This window comes from Phocoena sinus, chromosome 2 (genome assembly GCF_008692025.1).
Source record: "Phocoena sinus isolate mPhoSin1 chromosome 2, mPhoSin1.pri, whole genome shotgun sequence".
NCBI classification, from domain to species: Eukaryota; Metazoa; Chordata; class Mammalia; order Artiodactyla; family Phocoenidae; genus Phocoena; species Phocoena sinus.
Genome location: NC_045764.1, coordinates 85,866,305 through 85,891,235, shown reverse-complemented (window position 1 = coordinate 85,891,235; position 24,931 = coordinate 85,866,305). Strand labels below are relative to the sequence as shown.

The 24,931-nt window shown below is 38.8% G+C and overlaps 1 protein-coding gene across 5 annotated transcripts in view; it reads right to left on the bottom strand.

The window, feature by feature from the left end:
• Positions 1-24,931, bottom strand: part of CEP152 (centrosomal protein 152) — a 98,813-nt gene that overhangs the window by 60,192 nt on the left and 13,690 nt on the right. For 3 of the 5 annotated variants that reach the window (XM_032624865.1, XM_032624867.1, XM_032624869.1), the window contains exons 3-12: positions 15,638-15,744; positions 15,340-15,412; positions 14,980-15,258; positions 13,785-13,950; positions 10,926-11,066; positions 9,736-9,875; positions 6,425-6,625; positions 2,683-2,830; positions 930-1,021; positions 6-169 (exon numbers count right to left, since the gene is read on the bottom strand). In XM_032624865.1, the coding sequence (XP_032480756.1) occupies positions 6-169; positions 930-1,021; positions 2,683-2,830; positions 6,425-6,625; positions 9,736-9,875; positions 10,926-11,066; positions 13,785-13,950; positions 14,980-15,258; positions 15,340-15,412; positions 15,638-15,744 (1,511 nt within the window). Of the gene's footprint in view, positions 1-5; positions 170-929; positions 1,022-2,682; positions 2,831-6,424; positions 6,626-9,735; positions 9,876-10,925; positions 11,070-13,784; positions 13,951-14,979; positions 15,259-15,339; positions 15,413-15,637; positions 15,745-24,931 lie in introns of all 5 variants that reach the window. The other 2 variants (XM_032624866.1, XM_032624868.1) reach the window with 1 other exon arrangement.

The following is a 24,931-nucleotide window of genomic DNA, read 5'->3' as shown; positions in this document are numbered from 1 at the left end:
GATACCTCTTAACTTTGGATTTTTTCCGGTTGACTTTCTTAATACCCAAATCCACATACGATTCAGTGAGTTCTATATTTAATTCTCCTTCTGAGTCACTTGGAAATATTCCTAGTTTTGCAGCAGATTCATAGAGAGAAATTTCTTCTTTTAGTTCTTTTATTTCCTCCTAAAACACAAAATTATTGCAAGTTATATTCATTATTTTTTATAGAAGGAATCAGTCATTTTATTCTTCAAAATTCATTTTAATGATTAATAGAAGGCAGAAACGTTTCTTCAAATGCATTTTTGGCACACATTAAAAATATAACGGTAGCACATGTCAGGTTTTCAAGTAAGCTGAATGAACAAATGAATAAATGAATGAGAAAACAGATGTAAACAGCTTCTCTCACTCCTCCCTCCCTTACATTTTGTCCTCCACAAAAAGCCTCCCTTGAGCTGAGAAGCTGGTGGCAGCACACATCGGCTTACTAGAGTAGAGGACAGAGGAGACTGGTTTGCCGAGAAAGTGTTGCACTTTAGTCTGCCAGTAGTGAAAAGGCAAAAGATGCCTCCTTCCAGTGGAGGTAATACTGGAACTCTTCCTCCCACGGAAAACGTTAAGTGGTGCTGGAGGAGGATGTGAGAGAATGGCAGGTAACTTGTAGGTTTCCCACACCTGTAGATAAACTTATCTCTGGGACACCTCCAGAGATGAAAGGATATGCCATGCGAAGGAAGGGGCTGGGCCCTGGCTCTGCAGTTGGACAGACCTGGGCCTGACTACCTAGATGTGTGGGTGAGGTTGTGAACAACTCCCATGGGCTGGACTGGAGACGGTCCAGCCACCTCTTTTATATAGAGAAAGCCAAGGCTCAGAAAGGTGATGTAACCAACGCCTAATTCAGTTACCCACGGAGTCTCTTTCCAGTGGCGACACTCACTTGCAAAGCCTTATTCATGTTTTCACTCATAGCATGTGCCTTTTGTGCTTGCTGCATCTGGACCTGGAGCTGAGCGACCTCCTGTACTGAGCCTGTGGGAGAAAGAATCATAGAATACACCAGATGTAAAGGGACAAAGTGCCTGTGATGTACAGAAGAACCTGAATCCACTGAAGCTACAGAAGGTGGAGCTCTGCTTTATTACCTTCTAACTACCTTTTTAGGAGCACAAAGGTACAGCTCGTAGGACCCAGAAGGCATAGGTCTGGTGCAGACATTTCCCAGATTTAGTATGGCTCCCCACAGGTCCTTGGGAAGTTGAAGACACAGGCTACTGTGACTTTGCCATGAATCAAATCAGCCACGTCTACAGACCTTAACACTCCACAAGTCCTTTAACAGGAGCAGAACATTCCAGCTCACAGAAAGCCAGAGCAAAAATTCTTTGGAAACCATTTCTACCATCTAATAAGAAGACTACATCTTGCTGCCTTTCGCTTCTCTCTGAGTTCTTTTATTTCCACCACCCCACCTCTGCATGTACAAGAAACATATTGGTATTGTACTTCTGAAGCTCTAGTAACCTAATATTCTAAAAGGTTCCCATTTTAAAAGGACTTTATTGGATTTCCTCAAAAGAAAATGAGCATCTGGAAAGTGGTTAAGCAAAGTAATGATGGCATATAATGCAACAAAAGAAAATCATATTTTCAAAGTCTTTAATGGCAAGGGAAAAGGCTAAGTAATGCCATGTGAAACAAAAGGATACAAAACTGAACACAGAGGTGGGACCTAAATGGAGTATGATGAAAATTTTGCCTCCACCAAAACACACACACACACACACACACACACACACACACACACACATTTAGACAGTCTTTTCAACTTCTGAATAACCCACTCTTACATACATTGTATCAACAGTCTGAATGACATCATATGCCAAGGTCTGACTTTCATATATCAGTTGATGAATGATCACTGAGTTATCTTCAGTGTGAGCTATTCACCAGCAAACCAGGCAGTTTTGTCTGTACAGTAGTGTTTATATAAACATTTGATTATTTTATTGCATTTTACTCTCATTATCATTTTATTAAATAAGAAATAAAAGTACTACTGAAAGTGATAGGAAGCATATGTCTCAAACTTAATACCACGAAGACCATACTAGAAATCTTAAGCGTGACAAAAACGTAACTTAGGGGCTTCAACTGACCAGGTAAGTGGCTACTCCACTTAGAAGAAAAGAAAAATTAAAGAAGTTATATAAAAGGATAGAACTATATGATCAAAGATCAAGTCTAAAAGCAAAATATAGTGGGATTTCATGACCATTTTTAGCTTTCAGGTATAGAACCTATCTTAACATATATTTTATTGTTCAATTTTTTTCACATTCAGCTTTGATTTATTTTAAAATATACTGTGTACAGAAGCAGGGAATTGTCTGTATGTGTGTGTTCATTTCACTTGAAGGAAATACATTTAAATATTAACAACAGTTATCTCTGGGTAGTAGGATTATTGGCTATTTTTATTTTCTACCTTATACTTGTCTGGGTTTTCCAAATTATCGAATGAAAATACACCACACCTCCATACATATATAACAGTAACGATGTTAAAACAAATTTTGTCACCAATGATCTTTTCTGTCTTTTCTGGATTTAACTCACGGATCCTACTGTGTGCTCTCCAGATATTTCTACTAGCCTTCTGGGGAGCCTCCGCTCACACAGACACCGACCTGAGTGCAACAAGTTGGCACACTGCTTCTGGCTCTCTTCCAGGCTTCTCGTCAATCTGTTAATGATTTCAGTCTTTTCTAATTTGGTTGCTTCTTGATTCCTTTCCAGTTGTTTAACCTGATCTTTCAAATGACAGCAAATATCTTCCTAAATAGAAAAAGTGTCCAAGAAGTCATTTTCATGATCAGTTAGTTATTAAATATTAAACTAACAGTTATGATCTTACATACTTGGATTTTAAGTCAAATATAAAATCATCACCTGGCAGGATCACCTCTTTTACAAGGTCAAGTGCACAGGACTGGGAGTCAGAAGAACACACTTATACGATCAAGTCATCAACTTCTCAGTCTGTTTTTTCTTTTGTAATTATGATAATAAACGTTGAATTTGATGGCTTCTAAAGTCCCTCTCTGCTCTATATTCACAAGGCACTGTTGTTCTAAAACTAGATTTTATTCAAGCCAAAAGAAATGTATTACATGCTTATTTGCATTTTACAGTCTCAGTATAACTGTATGTATACATATTTAGGCAGACCACTTTGAACCATGGAATTTGTATCCCAAGTCAGCAAGGATACAGACAAACACATGGAAACTCACTCTATGCTGAACAGCCAAAAGCTCATTCTATTCTGAACAGCCAAAAATTATCTCTCCCTCTTCTGAACTTCTTTTAAACTTGATCTGTTTCTCTCATGTTTTTCTTTCTACCTTTTACATGTCTTATTTCTCTTAATAGTCTCTTTGAAGGTGCCTGTGCAGTGTCTTATACATAGGGAGTGCTACAAAAAAACACTTGAAAAATGTCAAAGAAAAACAGACAGGATAAATGTGTGAGTGTATGGAAATACATGGAAATATATAGAAAATCCAGAGCATGTATATAATATATTCAAATGTCTACAAAAAGAAACTGTGTTTGGAAGTAATGAGCCATGGGAATCCCATTCCCAGTTAGAAGAAATCATCACCCCTCATTCAAAACGGGCTACACAGGCTGAATTCCAAGCCAATAGCAGCACATGTGAGAGGCAGAGAAGTAAATTAAGGTAATTGGCTGACGTTACCTGAAAAAGCCTGAGGAAAATAAGTAGTAAGAGGAATATCAAGAAAGGACTTTGAAGCAGAGAGAAGGCATGTGGGGCCTGATTTATAGCATAATCTAAAGCCCAGTAATGCCTTAAGGAGACAAATAGAAAATACATCTCATAAGGATACTACTAACAGTCTCCTTAAGCAGAGGAAAGGGACTCTGAAGTCTCCTCTTTTAGCTTAAAAATTCATGTGAATTTTGTATTCTATTTCATAATGTAGTCATGTTTGCTTTAAAGTTTTTCTACCAAATTTTTGAGCAAAATGAAGCTTCTGGAAATTGGTCCATGTTTATTCAACCGTGCAGACCTCTTGGCACACTGCTGCTGACTCCGAGGCCAGCTTGAAAAGCTTGGTTCTAAAGCACCAAAGTAACATGGCAAACACAACGAATGAGCTAATATTCATGACAGTGTGAATGTGTGTGCAAGAGGTGGGGGACAACTAACATTTATGTGCCAGGGAGGCCACAATAGCTTTTACAAGAGACTGAGAACTGGCCAAAAAAAGTTCAACAAAAGGTAGTTATGAAAACCATTACAAAGAAGAGGCAGACCATGGCAATAATTTGACTATATGCAACAATCAATTAAGAGTTCCCTGGTGGCCTAGTGGTTAGGATTCTGGGCTTTCACTGCCATGGCCCGGGTTCAATCCATGGTCAAGGAACTAAGATTCCCACAAGCTACATGGACAGGGACAGGGAAAGAAAGTGTCTTAGGCAACAATCAATTAAGCCACTCTGTTTCCTGTTGACAAGTTCAGGGAAACAGATTATACTCATAAAACTATGCAATTTAGGGCTTCCCCGGTGTCGCAGTGGTTGAGAGTCCGCCTGCTGATGCAGGGGACACGGGTTCGTGCCCCGGTCCAGGAGGATCCCACATGCCACGGAGCGGCTGGGCCTGTGAGCCATGGCCACTGAGCCTGCGCGTCCGGAGCCTGGGCTCCACAACGGGAGAGGCCACAGCAGTGAGAGGCCCACGTACCGCAAAAAAAAAAAAAAAAAAAAAAAAAAATATATATATATATATATATATATATAAAATGCTGAGCCAACTGATAGCAAATTGACAGCACAAAAGGGATACCAGGGGAAACATTCCCAGAAAGGAAAAACCCTAGGCACTTTGGAATCACCACTTTGCAAAGCAGTTATACAACTATAAGCAGAAGCTAACATCAGTGCTATGCTATGCTCCATTTAAAAAGAAAAGAAAAGAAAAGAAAAATCACTCACAGAATGCAACAGTGGAAAAGGCCTTAATCAGTAACTTCAACATATGGTTCAGGGGTCTGAAGCCCAGTCAGCACAGAATTAAAACTTTGTTCTGTCTAGGGTTCTAGTCTAGGGTTCTTCTATTGAGGGGATGGGGGAGGTGAGAAAAGAGAATGGAGCAGGCACAGGGGTTGAACACACTAGGAATTGCTCCCAGCCTGTCCCTGTGTAATTGTGCCCACGTCAGCAGAGAATGGAGAGATCCTCAACCCAGCATGGAAAAGCCACCAGACTCCACTCCTCTCGTCATGCAAGGAGGCACCACTCTCCCCGTCCAACTTTCATGCTGCTACCCAAACACAGACAAGCTTAGTAAAACCATATCTCAAATTCCATTTGTTTAAAATATTTATAAAGTAGACTTAATAATTTGTCACAGGCTTTGTCTTTTCCCACCCGTATATATCCTTCACACTGATCAAATTCACAATATTTTTCTACATAAAAAGAATAAAAAACCTTATGTAGGAAAATAAGTCTAATAAAAACATAAACACATATGAAAGTAAAATAAAATGAAATGGTATACAATTATTATTGCCACTAACACAATCTTATATAGCTCTAACTAAATCATGGAAAAATTTAGAGTCAGCTGTATAAATAAGAAAGAACAACCCAAATCAGTGTGAATTTTAAGTGTGGTGGGATTTTCCAGACCCTCACATCTTATTATTCTTCTCTTCTTTCCTTGGGTTAAATTAATTCTGAAATTACATTGAGAAAAATAATCTCTGAAATGTTATTCATTCAACTGATTCCCTGGGGTTTTGGAGCACTAGCAAACCCACTATCTGACTCACCCTCAGCCTACAACATTTTATTCTCTTTGGGGCAAAGGTAAAATAAAAACTGTGAAATATGCACGAGCTTCATATCTAAATGATTTTAGATCAGAATCTCTTCCCTATTGATTACACTATTCTCCAAATTAACTCTTCTCCCAAGATCTAGACAATCTTTATTGACAGGTTAATAACCAAAACACTGGGAGACCCAAGAAAAGCCTTCTCCTCCTGGTTAGCTCCCAGGACAACCTCTCGAGTCCAGGCCAGCTCCCAGACACTCCTTCCTTTCAGTCCGGATTTTTCTAGGTCATATGAACAATATGCACAAATACTCGACAAATGAAGAACTAGTAATGTGAGAACTGAGAAAGTACTAACCAATCCTACAAGAGGAAGGATTTCCAATAGTATGTCTTGAAGGCATATTCATAGATAAAACTCTTTGGACTTTTAAATTATACTCATACAGCTACTGCAAACATCCAGCATTTCTATATGATGAATTGCAAAATGTCAGTTATAAAAATTAACCAGCTTTTCTTGTTTATAACAGTTGCTCATTTGAAATCATCCCAACCTGTTCTTTAAGTGCAGTAACCGTAGCATCCAATTTCCTTTGCAAGGACAGCACCTGCTCTTCATACTTCCTTGTGAGGCCCATAACGATGCTCTCATGCTGCTCCCTCGCATGCTGAAGTGATTCCGAATGACGCAGGTCCAGCAGCTGCTGCTTCAGGCTGTCCAGAGCCATTTCAGTTGTTCTGGACTTCTTAATCATCTAGTAAGTATACACAGGACACCTATGCTTACAGTATTTTGACTCTGTGCTCTCTTAATGAATTTTAACTCTAAAAATCAACCACGCTTAATTAAATGAAAGTAGAGAAGAAAGGGTCTCCCCGTGGTGGCTCTAGTTCCTTAAGACTTCCCTAGCTGGGACCCACCAGGCCCATGGTTGCTGGAAACATTATTCACGGAGAAAAAAAAATCTGTAGTTGTTCGAGGACAGTGAAAGAGGATTTTGCGCAAATGATGGCAACACAGGTACCAGGCAAGGAATCTGCTGCTTCTATACCGGTCCCAGTGCTGTTTGCATCCCTCTTTGCTCCAAGTGTAGGGGGAAATCCAATTGTTAGGTCATAGATAAATGACAACTGTTTCCTGAGAGACTGATGACACCTGTCAATCGTCACTTACTAAAATGGAAGTTTTGAAAACTGTAACTGTATAGCTGTTATCAAATAATTGTGTAGCAGGTTAAATAATGGCTCCCAAAAGATGCCCATGTCCTAACCCCTGAAACCTGTGAATATGTTATGTTACATGGCAAGGGGAAATTAAGGTTGTGACTGAATTAAAGTTGCTAATCAGATGACCTTAAAATAAGGAGACTGTCCTGGATTACTAGGGTGGACGCAATGTACACAGAAGGGTCCTTAAATGAGGAAAACTGAGGCAGAAAAGTCAGAACCAGTAACTTCTGGCTCTGAAGATGGAAATGAGCCATACACCAAGGAATGCAGGTGGCCTCTAGAAGCTGGAAAAGGCAAAAAAAAAAAAAAAGTATTCTCCCCTAGAGCCTCCAGATAGCAACACAGCACTACTGACACCTTGATTTTAGCCCGATGAGATCCACGTCAGACTTCTGACCTTCTGCCTGTAAGGTAATAAATTTTGGCTGTTTTAAGCCACTAAGTTTGTGGTGATCTGTTACAGCAGCAATAGAAAACTAATATACTTGGTAATTCTGTTGCATTTTTAATTTATGCTACTTTATTTTTTATAAATGTAATTTCTAACTTATAAAAAGATTACCAAAAGATTATGTAGGTTATGACATAAAAGCAATTCAACTCTTTAATAACTACCATTTTTCAAAAAGTTTAAAATGATGATAATCTATATTACACACAAAAATTAAAATTTCAAATGAGGCCTCCTCTTCATTCTGTTCCAGAGATTGCCTATTTATCCAAATACCACTTTAACTGCTTAAGACATTCATTCATTTGTTCAGTAAATAAGGTGGACACTTTGTGCCAGGCAGGGTTCCAAGCACTTAAGGACATGATGACAAAACAGCCAAGGTCTAAAGTCCTACTACTTTCTGGTGAGACAAGACAGACAAGAGCTTCCCTGGTGGCGCAGTGATTGAGAGTCCGCCTGCTGATGCAGGGGACACGGGTTCGTGCCCTGGTCCGGGAAGATCCCACATGCTGCGGAGCGGCTGGGCCCGTGAGCCATGGCCACTGAGCCTGCACGTCCGGAGCCTGTGCTCCGCAACGGGAGAGGCCACAACAGTGAGAGGCCTGCGTACCGCAAAAAAAAAAAAAAAAAAAAAAAAAACAATAACAAGTAAACAAAAGAGATAATTTCAGATATTTTTTAAATACAGTGATAAAATATGACACAGTGAAGAGGAGTAAGAATGTGAAGCAATAGGCTACTTTAGATGTAAGGTGGATGGGAAGTCCTCTCTGTTTTTAGCTGAGAGCTTAAGGACGAGAAGAAACCAGACATGAGACAACATTCTTGAACCTTTTCCACTTAACCATCCTCAGAACTAGCCACAAATCTCATCTAAGACCAAGTCACTTTCATTTTTAACCACCAAAATGGTATCACTCTCATGAATCACCCACCACCAGGCTTGGTTACCAATGACTTGTGACTATTTCCCACAGTCAAATGGCCACCCATCTCATTAATCAAAGAACATGCCACCACTTTCAAGGCAAGTCTGTTGGGGTTAGAAAATTTAGGTTCTGATGCTTTGTCAGTAACTGGCTTTGTAATCCTGGAAAAGTAATTTGACCTCTCCAAGACTTGGTTGACCATCCATAAAATGGTAAATACAATGCCTCACTAATCAAAATCCCAACAAGATTTTTTATAAAGCATGAGAAGTTGATTTGCAAGATCTAGAAGAAAAAATGTGAAAAAGAGCTACTAAATATTTTAAGAATAGTAAGGGTAGCCCTTGTTTACCAAATTCCAAAACACAACATAAAGCTACACTCATGATAGTACCAGAGCGAGAACAGAGAAACATAAGGAAAAAGAAATACACAGGTTACGTCAGTTTTGAACACTGTACTGACCACCTATTATGTGCCAGGCAGTGGGCTTATGGTGGGGCTACTAAGATGAGGGCCACCCGTTCTTGCCTTCAAGATGTTCTAGATCTGTTATAACAGATGTGATCGTGTGGCTTGGGGAAGAAAACAGGAAAGACTTAGGAGAAGAAAACCCTTGAGCATGGGCTTGTTCATGAAATAGCAGTGTTTTGAGGAAAGGGCATTCCAGAGACAGGAGACACTACATATGAGTACATGAAAACAACAGACAGACTGCTGAGTTTGAGGAAAGTTTGAGAAGAGTAAGAGAAGAGAAAGGGAAGGATCAGACAGTCATCTCAACACCATACTTCGCCCCACAAGTAAAGCAGGGTCACTGAAAGGCTTTAAGCAAGGGAAAGATATAACTACAACTGTACTTTAGCAAGATTACTCAGATGGCCAGATGAAAGAGTTAGGAGAAGGGGTAAAACATTACAGACTAGTTAAGAGACTTTTGCAAAAAGGGTAAAATCCTGAATTAGGGACATGTAGACAGAAATGAGGAGACCCAACAGAACACAGTGGCTGATTGGATGAAGGGGAGCAGAGGATCTGAGGTCTCACCGCCCCCCGATTTCTGGTGTATAGATGACTAGGTGGATGGGAGACCCATTCCTCCAAGGAAAGAGAAAGGAATGTAGGCTTATGGTAGAAGAAGGTGTAAACTTCAAAGTTCTAAATTCAGTCCCACGATACCAAACGTTAAGTAACTAACATTTCATTGTAAGAAACAACTGTTTACCATAAGTAATGAAGATCAAATATTTACCTGTTCTTCATTGAGTTTTAATGCTTGTATTTGGGTCTCCAGTGCTTTTATTTGTGCTTCAAGCTGAATTTCTCTTTCTTTTCCATTCTGAAAGAGTTTCTGTGATTCTTGAAGGCTGAGGGCCAAACCATCCTTTTCATCTAGAGTATTTAAAATTTTTATATAAATAATATGTTACTGTAGAGGGACCCTAACTGTCACAATCTCTATCAAATATCAGATCTATATCACATAAATGTTGTAGTATTTAATTCAATTCAGATAATGAAATTCACTTGATTTCGAGAAAACTAGAAAGGTTTCAAGTTTTTTTTTTTTTTTACAGAACAGGAACCACTCTCTTCAAAAGTCTTAATGTATCCCTTTGAGGACCAAAAGGTCCCCTAACAATCATTTCAGCATTTGTTACTTGAGAAGCTACATAGATATGACAAACACCTGCTAATCAAAGAAGGAATCTGAGGACAAATTACTTTCTATACATACTTGCAATGAACGCTTAAATTCACCTAATCTTATATTCTTACCACATACTTTATTGTAACAGTTCACAAGTTCTCACAAAATAAATTTCATGAGCATTACAGAAAGAGATCTTTTCACTATCAAGTCTGAAATGAGCTGGAGTTCAGTCACAAAATTATTCTACAAAGCAAAGTTCAACGCTGACTAAAACTACAGAAAGCATGAAGAGTAAGCAATTATAATTTGAAATCTGTGTTTACACTATGTGCTTCTCCCAGAGATGACTGCATTTTCTCCTTGGCACTCCCAAAGCAGTTCAGGATCACAAACTCTTACTTGGATTAAAACATTATGCTAATTTGTAGGCTCAGAAAATGTACTGCAAACTTAACACAAGTCTCTTTGGGAATTGGAGGTAAACCATGTAAGGATACAACAACTTTTTAGGATGGAATGCTATCAGCATATTTAAATAATGTTCACTGATCCTAACAGAATAGAAAGAAGGGAAATAATGAGGACCTCAAAATGTACATTCTGGAGAGAAATCCAAGGCAATGGGTCAAAAGTCCTAGATTTTCGTTTCGTGCTGACTAATTCACTCTGAGCCGCTGACCAAGTACGTCAACCTCTCTAAGCTTCTTATTTAAAATGAGGTTATTGGAAACAATCTATCGAGCTCAACTGACCTCATACATGACAGCACCCAACAGTTGTTATCTTACCTTTTATTATCAGAAGCTGGTGATTCAGATATCTAATTTGACGTTCGCTTGCATTTAACTTTTCAACTAAATTGTCTAGTTGTCTCTCCTTTGCTTTGTTAAGAACCTGTAGTTGAATAATCTGCATATTTTCTACAGAGTCTGCTTTGGAATTAAAGACAATTTATTAGATAAAAGCATAGCAAAATATAAATTTGTGGTCATTTAGGGCAATGTTTAGGACAATGTTTTTCAAACTGCAAATACAACTCATCAGAGTATCATGAAATCAATTCAGCAGATTGTGATTAGCATTTTTAATAAAAAATGTTACCAAACCAAAACTGGGGTCTGCTCACCCACACACAGTAAAGCCAATCTACTGACACCAGGTTCTGGTGAAGGAAAGTGCAGCGTTTATTGTAAGGTGCCGTACAAGAAAGTCCGGGACAGCTGATGCTCAGAAAGCCCGAACTCCTTGTACGGCACCTTACAATAATGCTGCACTTTCCCTCAACACAACCCGGTGTCAGTAGATTGGCTTTACTACACTTGGGCGAGCAGACCCAAGTTTTGGTTTGGTAACAAGATTAAATAGAATATATCAGAGTGTATCATGTAGTAGAAATCAGTATTATTATGTGAAACTTCTGTTTCATTTACATAATATTTACATAGATAAATATTATAGACCACATCACAATGTAAAAATTGTACTTCTTACTATGGTCACTTCCAGAAAAGTTTGAAAAGTGACTAGTTTGGTGTATAACTCTGAATCGCTACCATTTTGGCTAATGAAAAATAAGTATAGGGAATTCTCTGGTGGTCCAGTGGTTATGACCCCGCGCTTTCACCTCCGAGGGCATGGGTTCAATCCCTGGCTGGGGAACTAAGATCCCGCAAGCTGTGCGGCACGGCCAGGAAAAAAAAAAAAAAAAAAAGAAAAAGAAAAAGAAAAGGAAGTATATATCAATTGCAAAGGAATAGAGTTCCATGCTTTCATAAAATTGAAAAAATAAAAGTACATCAACTTCTATAAAACCATTTTCAAAGAAAATTTCTAGACATCCTTCTTAAACTATTTTATTTTAAGCAGGAATGAATGCATATTTATACTGGCACAGAAATGCTGAATTAAAGAATAGATTAATAAAGAATTTTGAGGTCTTCTTTCAGAAACAAAGTCATTTTAAGGACCACTTAAAAATCATTGGGGGAATAAAAGAAAAACGTGATTTGTAGGAGAAGGATAATCCTTCAACTACACAATGACAAATATTTTTCATTTCCTAAAAGAACAATGCTTCTACATGCTAACAAATAAAACAGTCTTCTGTTTAAAAGAAGACATGGTTAAACCCCCAAAAATTGAAGACTGAAAACTCTGTTACAAGTCAAACTCCTCTTGGGCCTTAGAACAGGGCTAGCCCAGAATAAACACAGTCTACAAGCCACTCCTCTCTTCAAGCTCAATTTTTTAAACTACTGTTACTAAGAAGCTATAATCACTAAATTAGGCACTACCATTAAGTTATTTAATTAACTTCCAAATGTCAAATTTAGGCAAATGTGTAACTGACTTAAACAAAAAATAAATCAATGTGATAAAATGCAGACTGTTAAGGAAGTGATGGAAGGTGACATATGCAAAACAACCAGGAGCTATAAATGTAACTGAACACAGCAGAACTGAAAGAGTAACGCCAAGATATCAGGCCACTGTTGGGATACTTACTTATTTACTCAACCCCAAAACAGTTAGGCCATACACACACTATCCACTTCCACAAAAACTCAGGAAAAAGAGAGGCTACCCCCACACATTTGCTGATGACTCCCTGGGGGAAAAGGCATTCTGGCCGCCTCCCCGGTAACTATCCTGTAGTCTAAGCATGAGATGGAAGCAGCACCATGAAGTGAGAGCCACTAAGTCCAGTTTTCTCGTTGGCACAGTGCCAGAAACCCAGACTATCCAGTATGACTTCCCCCCCTCGCTTCTTAAATGTAAAACAAACAAAGAAAAAACTTGCTGTCACCCTCTAGAATCACAGTGGCTCTTCAACACGCACAATAACTGGAAATCATTTCACATGCCAGAGAGGATGATAACAAAAGTTGGACATATGAAAACACTGATTCAGGTTAGTCAGGTACAAGTTTGGTTCTGAATGTTTATCTCTCCTCAAAATTCTCTAGTAGCACTTTTCTCATTCATATTGATACATACAATATGTAAAAGAAATTATTTGGGCAAGTGTCACATGACTAAACCTGAGATGTAAGTCTAGTTTTAATTTTGAGTATAAAGTAATTTATATCAGAGTTGCCTATTACAGTAAAACTCTAAAAACCAAAAGAAAAAATTAAGATAGTGGTTGACTTACATTTCTATATAACGAAAAATCTAAGATTGAAAGGAAAACTACATTTCACTTTCTAAATTCGATTTCAGTTAAAAAAATATATGAAGTTAATGAAGTCTTAACCAACTAAAATGACTAAAATATAATACAGCTGAGAAAATTTATTTTAATTTTTCATTAAGGAAAATTTCAAATATATAAGAAGGTAGAGAGAAGAATACAATGAATCCCACGAACCTGTCTCCTAGATTCAACGATTGTGAATTCATGGCCAGTCTTGCTTTATCTATATCCCCACCCAAACTTACCCCCCAACAACATGATATTTGAAGTCAGTTCTAGACTTCATTATCAGTTTATTCATTAATACTTCAGACTATATCTCTTAAAATAGGATCCTTTAAAAAAAATTCCATTATCATACTTAAAAGTAATAATAATTCTTGAACATGCTCAAAGTGCTCAAAGCTCTCCAATTATGTGATTAAGAAATAAATATAAACTTGATACCTACTTTCACTAGCTCCTAAAAATTGCTGTTGCAGGCCTTCGAATGTGTCACTTCCTGCGATGTCCTGGGCTGGTGAGCCATTATTCTGGGCAGAAGACTGATAAGGTTTATATGTCACTTTATATGATTCCAAAGCTTGACAACTGGGACCTTGTGACATACCAAATTGCTATTACAAAATGATAAACGAAATTGACAATTAGGATTTGGTCTTTGCTTCAAAACTTATCTGAATTAGACAACTTAGTTTTGCTATAGAACTTAACTGTGGTACAATTACAAGCTTTATACATACATCTTTGCTTAAAAATAGCACTTATTGTTATTTAACACTGTTCGTTGAAAGCCTGCAATTGTACTTTTGAGCATATAATGGGGCCAATTCCATAAATAACACTCAAGAATTCCAGTAAGATTGCAATAACAAGATACATATGCAATATGCATATGCAATAACAAGAACGTGATACAATGCTTCATATGTAATAAATACTCAGTAACTTTTGTGGGATGAATAACATTTTATAGAGATGGAAGAGAAAATGACCACCTTAGAAGGACCAGAAAATTAACCTGTCCTCAGGTGACACAGAATATCTATTGGCAAAATGAGGCATTCACTGTCATTGAGAAAGTCTAAGAAGAAGCTAACTGTATCCTAAGGCCTTGCTTCATCAAACTCTCCCAGGGAGGAAAAAAAAGTGTTTCTTTCCTCAACATTCATCCTGTCTACTGCTGTATCATCACAAAACAGATATCAGCTTTGAAGCATCTGACCCAAAATCTGTGATAAGGGTGATGAGGTAGAAAATCAAGGTAACTGACTGGTGTCATCTAGGATTAACCGCTTTCAAACTATATCAGGATACCTGAACGTAGCTTTTCACTGGAGCATAGTAAATGGTAGAAGCCAGAAGCAGCAATAAATGGAGATGGCTATTCTCTGACAGACTTAACTTTTAATGTTTAATTGTTTTCACAAAGTCTCTATTTTAAAATTCTCATTTAAGATTACTTAGATTGTAAACAGAAAACAGCATGACTAATTCAGCATGAGCCTGAATAAATGCACTCTCAACAATATTCGTACTTAAATCTTACTGTTGCACTTACGAATATTTCTTAATGACACACACACAGCAAATGTGTGTACACACATACACAAATTCTTGAAAGTCAAGTCAAGTTCTTACAATACCTGAAAATGATTCCTTTGAGGATCAGAAAATGTGATTACATTGGTTGGTTGGCTGTTGAATTCCTGCCTCTGACCGCTGGCATATGGCCTGAAGTTTTCAGGAAGGTCATATAAATCAGTCTGTTCATATTTACTCGGAGGGCTATAACCACTACCGCCTTCATCTCCACCTCCTTCAGGATGATACCCAGGATGCTGGTCTTCAGTTCTACTTTGATTCTCTTCCCAGCCGTTGCCCCTTTTCTCTCCAATATACACATCCCGAATCTCATTGTAGTCCTATCAGATAACAAGAGTAAAAGAAAAGCACTAAGATCTGTTCCCACCCTCATCAAAGTCATTATCACACCAGATACTTACATTTACACTTGGAGATTTAGGCAGTACTTGATGCTCATTCCAGTTCATCGCCAATTGCTCAGAATGATGTGGTCTTGAGAAAAAATCAATACTTTAGATTAGAGCCTATCACTTATTTGGACATACACATCACAAAGAACCCCAGGATTTTAACGTGTTTTCCCTCCAAACTTCATCTGAAAGTTTAAGAATTAGTCTACAATTTTACAATCATATCCATTATTATTGTCTGCAAGAGAATCTAAAGAAAAAGACATAGAATTGTGATATACAAGGGAAAGGGATTTGGGGTCCTTACTCTTCCTCTCTGCCATCCTCACTGCAGTCCGAATAGTGGAGTTCGGGGGAGGACAGGTCATCATCATCCAGCATATCGTGAGGAAGGTCTGTGAGTAACTGCTGCAACTGAGACAGGAAGGTCAGCGTCGATATCACATTGGCTTAAACACAAGATGCCAAACCAAAGCTGCCTTGGAACAAGTGATTTTGACTGTAGAAGTCAAAGAAGTTCCTAATTTCTCTATGTAATCAATGTCTTAAATTCCACAGGAATTACGTTCATCATTTCACTTGGGGAAAGGGAAACACATAAACATCAGGATTTATATTAGAAGGCTTTACCTTCTTCTACAAAGGTCTTAGATTCAAGTACACATACAATAGGATTTTCAAATTTCTTTAGGCAAACACAGCAAGTCATAATAATGGTACGATCACTGTATCATGTTGTATCATGTTATGGATTCTACCAGTAATCAGACCTGGAGAACTTGACAATCAGACACCCCCTGAGGGAATCTGAGTAGCCAGATGTGCTTTGCCCAGGTGATAAGGGTAGCAGCAGCAGCAGGTGGCCTAGAAGCCCTTAAAAGCTCAATAATGTGATAGAAACCTCTTGGGGAGTGACTAATTGGTAGACAGCCATCCAGTTCCAATGATGAAAAGATATACAATGGTTGGCTCTTATAAACAGTTGAGTAAAAAGAAGCTGTAAGATTCAGGGGTTTACAGATAAAGCACTGTCAAAAGCATGACTCTAAAACTGACGTAAAAGCACATGACTTTGCTCTCCATTTTCCTAGAAAAATTACATCTTTAGTATTCTCTCTTATAACAACTAGATAAATTCACTCAAGTTTCAAGATAAACCGTGATAAAGAGACAAATGAATTGTCTAATTTGTTGAACTTCAATATCTATAAATGTCTTTCTTCAAATCCCAATATAATGGCTTAAAATTTGTAATAATAAGATTCAAATATTATGTTACTAAAGAGTCAACAGACTGCTTGTAATGACTTCTCTTTAAAAGTTAAGCACCAGTTAGATTAGTAAGCTGAGTCCCTCCACAGTGTGTAAATCAATCCTGTAAAATTATGCGATGAGTGAGTTTAAAGATATTAAATACTCTATAAAGCCCTGGAGGAAAAAAAAATGAGCTGCTTCTTAGTCTATGGAAGGTCCCCTCTCCAATTTCTCTGCCATCAGAATAAAAGAAATGAAATGTAGCTATATAACATATCTGGGTATTACATTTATAATCAAAAAATGTTCTTAAATAAAACGCATATGGTGAAAGTTAAATAAAAATATTCTAAGAAAGGTCTGAAAGGAATGCCCCAACTGTTAACTGAGTTTTGGTGAAGCCAAATTTGGGAATGGAAGTGGGGTCCGTGAGGTGGGGAAGGGGACGCTTCCTCAACCCACATAACATATTTCTAACATTCACTGGATTGTTTGTTTACAGGTATTCTCAGTCCATTTGGTTCTTTAAAGATGCAACAAGAGAAAAATATTCTAGTCCAATGAAAAGTTATCATGATACTGATATTAACCAAGACCCTGACTTATTGATCACTTGCTCACAAAGGTAATTGAAACATCATTTTGAGAATTAGCTGTATTAGAGTTGATCCAAAGATATAAAGAATAAGAAACACTAAAAACAAAACAGAGCACATCAACATATCAGTATACCACATGTGACTAAAGAGAAAGGTAACAAAATGATTTCACAAAGAAACAAAATTCACTAAGGAAAAATAATCTATGAGATCTTTACGGAAAAAAAAAGAGTATACCCACGTATAACACAGGGGAAAAAAAACAAAATAAATGTTTTGTACTTACATCACGTAAGGACTCCTGCACAGAAAGAATATTTTCTTCTAAACCTGCAGTGAGGTTTAAGCACATAGCCTTATAATTTAGAGGAACCCTGACAGGCACATCTAAACAGTACATTTTTCCCCCCTCACAGAGACAGAAAAAGCTACACAATAATTAAGCAGTTCTTGTAGCTTTCTTTGTGACACCACAAAATTAATCAAACTGGCATCAATGGAGGAAGATTAATTTGAGCATAAGAAGTAAGTTCATTAAAATGGTTCTGGATCCACAGGTAAACTTATAAGTAGCAAAATAATCCCTACTATATTTAGTGTTTTATAGAATATTTTACACCTGTACTGACATTTTTAAATCATTTCATTCACCTTCAAAAAATTTTTCCATTAAGTTCTTTGGCAATAGCTGGGCCATATTCCTTGGTTTCCATAACTTTGAGGGCAGAGAGAGGCCATTCAGGAACAAAATCCCAGCCCCCGCCCCCAGGTTTCCATTCCTGGGATCAAAGTGTACCCTCCTCATATACACTGTCAAATAGATTTTTCTTTGGGTCATTGAACCTTGTGCCATGAAACACAAAATTACAATATCAACTTACACATGTTACAAAACAGAGAATTTTAGAAACTAAATTTTCCTCATTAAAGATCCACCAGACTACCAAATATGGATTCAAAGACAATGATAGCAATCCTTATAAATGGCAAGATTTAATTCCACTCATCACATTTGGAAGAAATACTGCTTTTTGGTTGCAAATGCAATCTTCTTGGTGGGATATTATTGAATATCAGCTGAGTTTAATAATTAAAGAGATACCTTCCCTAGAAAAAAGATAATTTACCATTGCTAAGGCGCCTATTGAAATGCATTCTAAACTATTCTATAAATTCCTCTCCCTTTACTACTTCATGTGTTTGTTCCTGAAAAATAAAAAAATGAGGGCATTTTACTCAAAGAACTTCAGCAACAAAACACTTTACAATAACCCACATAGAACATCCAAAAAGCCTAGTTTAAGGGGAATGTAAAACGGAGAACATGTAAACCTTTCGTTGGGATTCTTCGGCTTTAATTAACTAAACAGACTGTCTTCAGAGTCTATAATCCTTGATATTCATGAAAGCAAGAGTTCTCAGATTACAAACCATACAATACATCTTCTCCCCAGAGAAGAGCAGCAAATGGAGTGGCCAACATTCATCTGCGTTTTGAACAGGTTACCCAACAAGTACACTGATGAAAAGATCCTGATATTTTAAAATATGAATTATTAAATAATGCTTTCATGGATACACACCAAGTAGAATCTTCATTTTAGCCTCACAGCCAAGTTAAAAACATCCTTGAAAAGGCCCAACATGGGACTGACAAAGGGCCAAAAACCTTGATAGCTAGAGCTTTAGTCTATGAATTATACTATGCATGGAATTTTTTTTTAACCCATTCCATTAGTTAAAACAAATTTTACAATGTTAGTGGGGAAGACTTTGCCTAGATTGCCACACATCCGAAAAAGAAACATGGCAACATTTACTAGACAAATACCTGCTACACTGCAGGTGACACATAATACAACTTTAGGCCTGGAATGAACACTGGAGCTCCTCCAAGCCAAACCTCTCCTTCTAAATGTGAGCACACCAAGGCCCAGAGAAGGTCAGGGGCATGCCCATGAAAGTAAGAATTACAGTCCCACGGCCAGCACCGGAACCTGAATCTCTCCATTCCCACTCCTATCTTCTTCCACATGACATTCAGTCAGTCACTGGAAGACAAGCTTCTACCTGTCTGTATACGAGCAAGCGTCAGTCTGCCAAAGAGAGTTCAGTGTTTTTGTTCCCACTGTGACAGTCCCTGAAAAGTACCTATATATTATGGGAAACAGTTCAAAGGCACAATCGAGATAAAGTATAAGAAATTGCTAAAAGAAAACAGAATATGACGGGAACACAAAAATACAATATGAACACTCAACCATTTATTTCTTTGCTTTTCTTACGTGACGACGAGAAATGACGACGAGAAAATTCCACTAAAGAAGTCAAATAATATTGTATAAAATGTAAACAAATGCTAGCCTTACAACGCCCCCTAGTGGGGACAAAATATCAAAAATGTTTCCAGAAGTAACATCAAACAAGGCAGTTAAAAGTGGAAGAAAGGCTATGCAATGGAAAGCCTAACCTCTAAAATACACGATTCCAAGCTCAATTGAGCTTATTATTCTACTAGAGAAGTACTGATATAAAAACTAAGAGAGACTCAAATCAGTATTCCCAGGTGCAAGTGTCTGTCTGCCATCTGCTACTCAAACCGCTTACCTTTCTACTCAAGATCATTTTGCAGGCTTCAAATAATACCGTCACTCAATGAAGGATCATCAGCAAGTATTATCTTGACAAGCACAGATTACTAAGTACTTCTGCCCCAAACCACCAGCTCCAAAATACATACTTACATACATAATTTTACCATCTAGAACCAAGCAATAATCCCAGAGCTACTTCTGGTGACACTGCAGAAAGTACAGGTACGCGCCAGCAAACTATGAGATCCCAAGTGATACTCAGCCTTAAACTGTGGCTTTATCAGTAACTCTGAAGCTTACAGCAACTGCAGTGACAACAACAACTATATGTCTGTAATATTCAATGATGAAATTGCAAAGTATAGTAACTTTCGGTGAAAAATATTTTGCAAAATCATATTGTTACATTATGAATGAGTTAATGAAAAAACTTCTGAAGTCCTCTTCTCTGGGCCAGCTTTACCAGTAGAAGTTTGCCTAGAGTACTTTGGATGAGGTCTACTTAGTAGGTGTCCTTCTTGTTACATCAGCAGTTCTCAAAGTAACGTGCTGCAAAAAGTTGTGAGGAAAATGAGTGATATGAATATTAATTACTATGGTACTATATCTCCATGGTATTCTCACCCTTCCTCACCTGCACCCTAATTTGCTCTGTTTACTGTGGAGGAGATGGAGTTTCCGGTGAAACACTGGGTGAGGCTGTGGGTTATGCATTTCTTTGCTATGCCTTGGAACACAGTGGTCAAGTTTTTACCAATAGACCGTTTAGAACTGTAGCGATTTAGAAATGATTATAGTGCCTTACTTTTCTGCAAAATTCTTGGAGGTTGTCTCAAAATATGAGTCTATCTGTAGTGGTCTGTGGCTTGAGATTCCACTGGTCTAAATGTCCTCTGAATACTGAATCACTTTACTAAATCCTTTCCCTTTCCGAAGATTAAATGCATTCTCCGTTTACTCTTCAATGCAAACAATGGAGGGAATAGAAACGCAAAAGTCCAGATCATCACTGCAGGGCTGCTAATTAGGATGGCATGGAGGTTGGAATTTGACCATGGCTTATTCACTGACTTATGGGCAAGTGTGGACAACACCCCAGCTGATCCCAAAGCACCCAAATCGAACAGTTTGGTAAAGCAGATTGTATTAGCAACTGGCCATTCACACTAGACGGTCAAAATCAGGATTATTCTGCCATTTACAGAGAGGGGATCTCACAAATCCTTAGCAGGGTAGCCTATGAGTCAGATACGGCCTGCTTGGCCAGCTCTACAGCACATCCTTGTGATGCAAGCATTCCACCTACATAAATGAATTAAATACAAAGCGATTCATTAAGTAGAGAAAGCAATGTGTATTAGCCTACTACTAACACTAAATCCACCTGGCAATCCCAAAGCTACCAACCAGGCAGGCATGAAAAGACCATTCTTTTCTTTAACCACTTAAGGCTGTAAACTATTCTGTTATCGTAGGGTCAGGGAGATTGAGGAAGTGGAAAAGGCTTCTGGATATGAAAACGAACTTAGGTGTGATCAACCAATTTATTATTTTAACTTGCTTCGACAAAATATACGTACAGCTGAATTTTTATGAATAGTTCTGAATTTTACTGCTGAAACTCTCTAACCTCTGATCTCAATTCTTCCCTTGTAGCAATTTTTTTAAAAAAAGGTAAAAATACTTTTTACTAACATGAAACAATTTTTATTAATATGACCCATAATCATCACATTAGAGTCAAGTTAGCTAAATATTCTTTTCTTCCACTCTGCTAGAAACACTCATTCTTAGATACTTCACCTCTTAACAGCACCTTTTACTCTGGAAATTCCCTACCCTACCCCAGCACATAATCTACCAAGAAGTGATCCCACTGGCTATTGTCCATAGCAGCGGGCCCAGGCCCGCTTTGGCACCAGGGACCGGTTTTGTGGAAGACAATTTTTCCATGGAGCGGGTGGTGGCGGGGAGTGGTCCAGGCGGTAATGTGGGTGATGGGGGACGATGGGGAGCGGCAGATGAAGCTTTGCCTGCTGGCCCACTGCTCACCTCCTGCTGTGCGGCCCGGTTCCTAACAGGCCACCGACCAGTACCCGTCCACAGCCTGGGGACTGGGGACTCCTGTTCTATATCATCTAGAATTTACTGCCTCCTTAACTAATACCCCCTTTAAAACTTTCACCACACAACACACCTGGCAGTACATTCTCTCTAACACCCTACCCATCTTTTCCAATGAAAAAAATCACCTGTCAGATTATTTTTTCTCCTTCTTTAAAATCTACTATAGTAACTACTTAAACTGATCCTCTCAAAAATCCCAGTAGCTAAATTACAGAGAACTACCCAAAAGCCATCAAGGTCGTGAAAACCTCATGCTGTGAGTTCACAAAGTAACAGAAAATCCTCACCCCCCGCCCTTGCCACCAACAATTGTTGGTGAAGGCCCCTGTCAAAATCCAGAAACCCCAGAAAGGGTCACAAACTCCAGTGCCCTCAGTGACTTGGCAGAGAATTTACAAGAATGAAGCTGGCAGGTCCAAGTGCACAAGCCCATGTCAGGAGGTGGAGGGGAGTTGGGCGGGAGGGACTGTGGCCAGCTCGGACGGGAGAGCCACTGCCCAGCTCCAGCCCACTTGCTGCCATGTGCAGACACACGCCACATGTGGCCCAGGCTTAGGATGTTTCAAGACAGGTCAGAAATTCTGGATTACTACATGAAATTTTCAAATCTTTAAATACGGATTCAATTTTTTTAAAACACTGCAACCAAACAATACATGTCTATGGACAAAATCCACTCAGAGACAGATGCCAGCTTTCTGTCTCTACCCTAACTCTATTGCCAGCCACGTGGGCAACTGACCCTACTCTTTGCTTCCTATTAATACAAATGGTCCACGGTGACTCTTAAAAAGAATTACTTTACATATTAGAAAATGGGTCATATGATGGAAGCAAACTAAGTGTGCATCGACAGACGAATGGATAAAGATGTGATGTATGTACACAATGGAATATTCCTAAGCCATAAAAAAGAATGAAATAATGCCATTTGCAATAACATGGATGGACCTAGAGATTATCATACTAAGTGAAGTAAGTCAGACAAAGACAAATATCATATGACATCACTTATATGTGGAATCTAGAAAAATGATACAAAGGAACTTATTTACAAAACAGAAATAGACTCACGGACATAGAAAACAAACTTATCGGAGGAGGAACCAAGATGGCGGAGTAGAAGGTTGTGCTCTCACTCCCCCTTGCGAGAACACCAGAATCACAACTAGCTGCTGGACAATCATCAACAGGAAGACACTGGAACTCACCAAAAAAAGATACACCACATCCAAAGACAAAGGAGAAGCCACAGTGAGATAGTAGGAGGGGTGCAATCACAGTAAAACCAAATCCCATAACTGGTGGGTGGGTGAATCACAAACTGGAGAACACTTACACCGCAGAAGTCCACGTACTGGAGAGAAGGTTGTGAGTCCCACGTCAGGCTTCCCAACCTGGGAGTCCAGCAACAGGAGGAGGAATTCCTAGAGAATCAGACTTTGAAGGCTAGTGGGAATTGACTGCAGGACTTCGACAGGACTGGGGGAAACAGAGACTCCACTCTTGGGGGGCACACACAAAGTAGTGTGTGCATCGGGACCCAGGGGAAGGAACAGTGACCCCGGGGGAGACTGAACCAGACCTACTTGCTAGTGTTGGAGGGTCTCCTGCAGAGGCGGGGGGTGGCTCTGTTTCACCATGGGGACAAGGACACTGGCAGCAGAAGTTCTGGGAAGTACTCTTTGGCGTGAGCCCTCCCAGAGTCTGTCATTAGCCCCACCAAAGACCCCAGGTAGGCTCCAGTGTTGGGTTGCCTCAGGCCAAACAACCAATAGGGAGGGAACCCAGCCCCACCCCTCAACAGTCAAGTGGATTAATGTCTTACTGAGCTCTGCCCACCAGAGCAACAGTCAGCTCTACCCACCACCAGTCCCTCCCATCAAGCCTCTTAGATAGCCTCATCCACCAGAGGGCAGACAGCAGAAGCAAGAAGAACTACAGTCTTGCAGCCTGTGGAACAAAAACCACATTCACAGAAAGACAGACACGATGAAAAGGCAGAAGGCTATGCACCAGATGAAGGAACAAGATAAAACCCCAGAAAAACAACTAAATGAAGTGGAGATAGGCAACCTTCCAGAAAAAGAATTCAGAATAATGATAGTGAAGATGATCCAGGACCTTGGAAAAAGAAAGGAAGCAAAGATCGAGAAGATGCAAGAATGTTTAACAAAGACCTAGCAGAATTAAAGAACAAACAAACAGAGACAAACAATACAATAATTGAAATGAAAACTACACTAGAAGGAATCAATAGCAGAATAACTGAGGCAGAAGAATGGATAAGTGACCTGGAAGACAAAATGGTGGAATTCACTGCTGTGGAACAGACTAAAGAAAAAAGAATGAAAAGAAATGAAGACAGCCTAAGAGACCTCTGGGACAACATTAAACACAACAACATTCGCATTATAGGGGTCCCAGATAGAGAAGAGAGAGACAAAGGAACAGAGAAAATATTTGAAGAGATTATAGTCGAAAACTTCCCTAACATGGGAAACGAAATAGCCACCAAAGTCCAGGAAGCGCAGAGTCCCATACAGGATAAATCCAAGGAGAAACACACCAAGACACATAATAATCAAACTGGCAAAAATTAAAGACAAAGAAAAATTATTGAAAGCAGCAAGGAAAAATTGACAAATAACATACAAGGGAACTCCCATAAGGTTAACAGCTGATGTCTCCACAGAAACTCTTCAAGCCAGAAGGGAGTGGCATGATATACTCAAAGTGATGAAAGGGAAGAACCTACAACCAAGATTACTCTACCTGGCAAGGATCCCATTCAGATTCGATGGAGAAATGAAAAGCTTTACAGACAAGCAAAAGCTAAGAGAATTCAGCACCACCAAACCAGCTCTACAACAAATGCTAAAACAATTGCTCTAAGTGGGAAACACAAGAGAAGAAAAGGACCTACAAAAACAAACCCAAAACAACTAAGAAAATGGTCACAGGAACATACATATCGATAATTACCTTAAACGTGAATGGATTAAATGCTCCAACCAAAAGACACAG